Genomic DNA, 1,688 nt, shown 5'->3' on the forward strand with positions numbered 1-1,688 from the left:
AGTACCTCATTATCATCTCACATATCAGCTGTGGTTATCCCAAGTACTGGTGTATTTCAACACCATCCTACGTAATGAAATCTATCACTACTACTAACTTGTTTAGAACGGACACTCCACCCGCGGTGATCCAGAAAGTGCTAGACGTCGGCGACAAAACTACTTCGCCCGTGACAACCCTAAACATCTAACACCAACGCCAGCCCTCTAAACATCAACCAGTATCAACGCTAACAACCATCGTTATATAAAAATACGGTGTTTGTCAACACCATACAATGTGAAGAAATGCATGGTAGCTATAATAATGAATTGGAATAACGTTGCATATAACTAGGAGAACAGCTATAAATGCGATGACCGAACCTTACCGTTAACATAACATACATGTTTCAATCAATGGAACTTCGTGCATTCTATTCTCTGCTGGATCGTTTTTTAACCTTGCTTCTACATATAGTGAAACTTACATATCAATAACACCTGCTATCTACCAAGGTGATAATATCTATTAATAGAAGGATCGGATTTGAGAAATCAACTAGATATCGCACATACCTCAATTTGAGCTGTGGTGCGTGGCAATTATGGCAGCGGTGGTGGTGACGGCACTGGCACATCCATGTTGAGATTGTCGTGCTGGTAGTGGCAGCATGGCATGGCGATGGCTGCGGTGCAAGTGGCAGCATGGTCGTGGAAGTGGCAGTGGCAGCATCGTCGCGGCGGTGGCGGGAAGGTCGCAGCGTTGGCGGCATGGACACTTTTGGGCTAAAGACAGCTTGATCGCGGCCGCAACAGTGCCGACCGCGGGAGCAGTATTCTTTTAGGCATGGTGAACTACGATGCTACGGTACGAGAATTTTACATTCTCATATGATTTATTGAAATATACTAACATGTCTAGCTTGATTAGAGCCGACCATCGATCTTGATCAAGGTACCGCGAACGGCAACCGTGGGGAGGCTCCGGCTAGAGTCGCTGGAGGGCTAAAATTCAATTTTTTTATGTCATTTCTTTTGTTGTGTTGCGCGTACTGATTAACCACCCTTACTGCGAGTTCAAAAGCAACTTCTACTCGCCAAGGGGGCCCGAGTAGAATGATCTGATATGTAAGTCCCCCCCCACCTAAGGTGGCGAAAATCCTGCAGTGGTTCCGCATGGTACTTGAACATTCAAACCAGTAACTCATCAGGTACTGACCTTCTTATCTTCACAACCGGTAACTACTTAATAACTAGGCTGCACTTTGTGGACCCATGCGCTCAGTGCACACATATTTCAAAATGTAAGTATTATCAATTTAAACTTATCAAATTGAAGCGTTCAATTACAATGGTCGTAGCTGGTTAATCGACGACAAAGACGATGGGTCTTCGACTAGCCCGGCACGAAACAGCCCGTCAAAGGGTTGAATGTGGGCATCCAAGTGCATAGCACAGTGCAGCTCACGCAGTTTCTTCAAGCACACACCACCTGCCTTAGCTTTGATTCCTTTTTCTTTCAAATATAATCCCAACTTCACCTCTGCTGACTTCCCTAGCTTGAGCACTTCGTCGCGGTATCCATTCTTGTGCTCATCTAGGCTGTATCCACCTTCAATGAAAAGCCGCATGAAGTCAACAAGCAGCTTCATGTCGGAGCGGCGTTGACGGTTGCCGTCGTTGCCTTGGTTCCATGGACGTGGGAC

The 1,688-nt window shown here is 45.9% G+C and overlaps 1 protein-coding gene across 1 annotated transcript; it reads left to right on the top strand.

Moving 5' to 3' along the window:
• Positions 1-653: 653 nt before the first annotated feature.
• H257_06820 (hypothetical protein) lies at positions 654-991 on the top strand (the record flags this gene model as incomplete). The annotated part of the gene is made up of 2 exons (XM_009832190.1): positions 654-815; positions 914-991. The coding sequence occupies 2 exons, from the start codon at positions 654-656 to the stop codon at positions 989-991; spliced, it is 240 nt and encodes a 79-aa protein (XP_009830492.1).
• Positions 992-1,688: the final 697 nt, after the last annotated feature.

Source organism: Aphanomyces astaci (genome assembly GCF_000520075.1).
Source record: "Aphanomyces astaci strain APO3 unplaced genomic scaffold supercont1.14, whole genome shotgun sequence".
Classification (NCBI taxonomy): Eukaryota; Oomycota; class Saprolegniomycetes; order Saprolegniales; family Verrucalvaceae; genus Aphanomyces; species Aphanomyces astaci.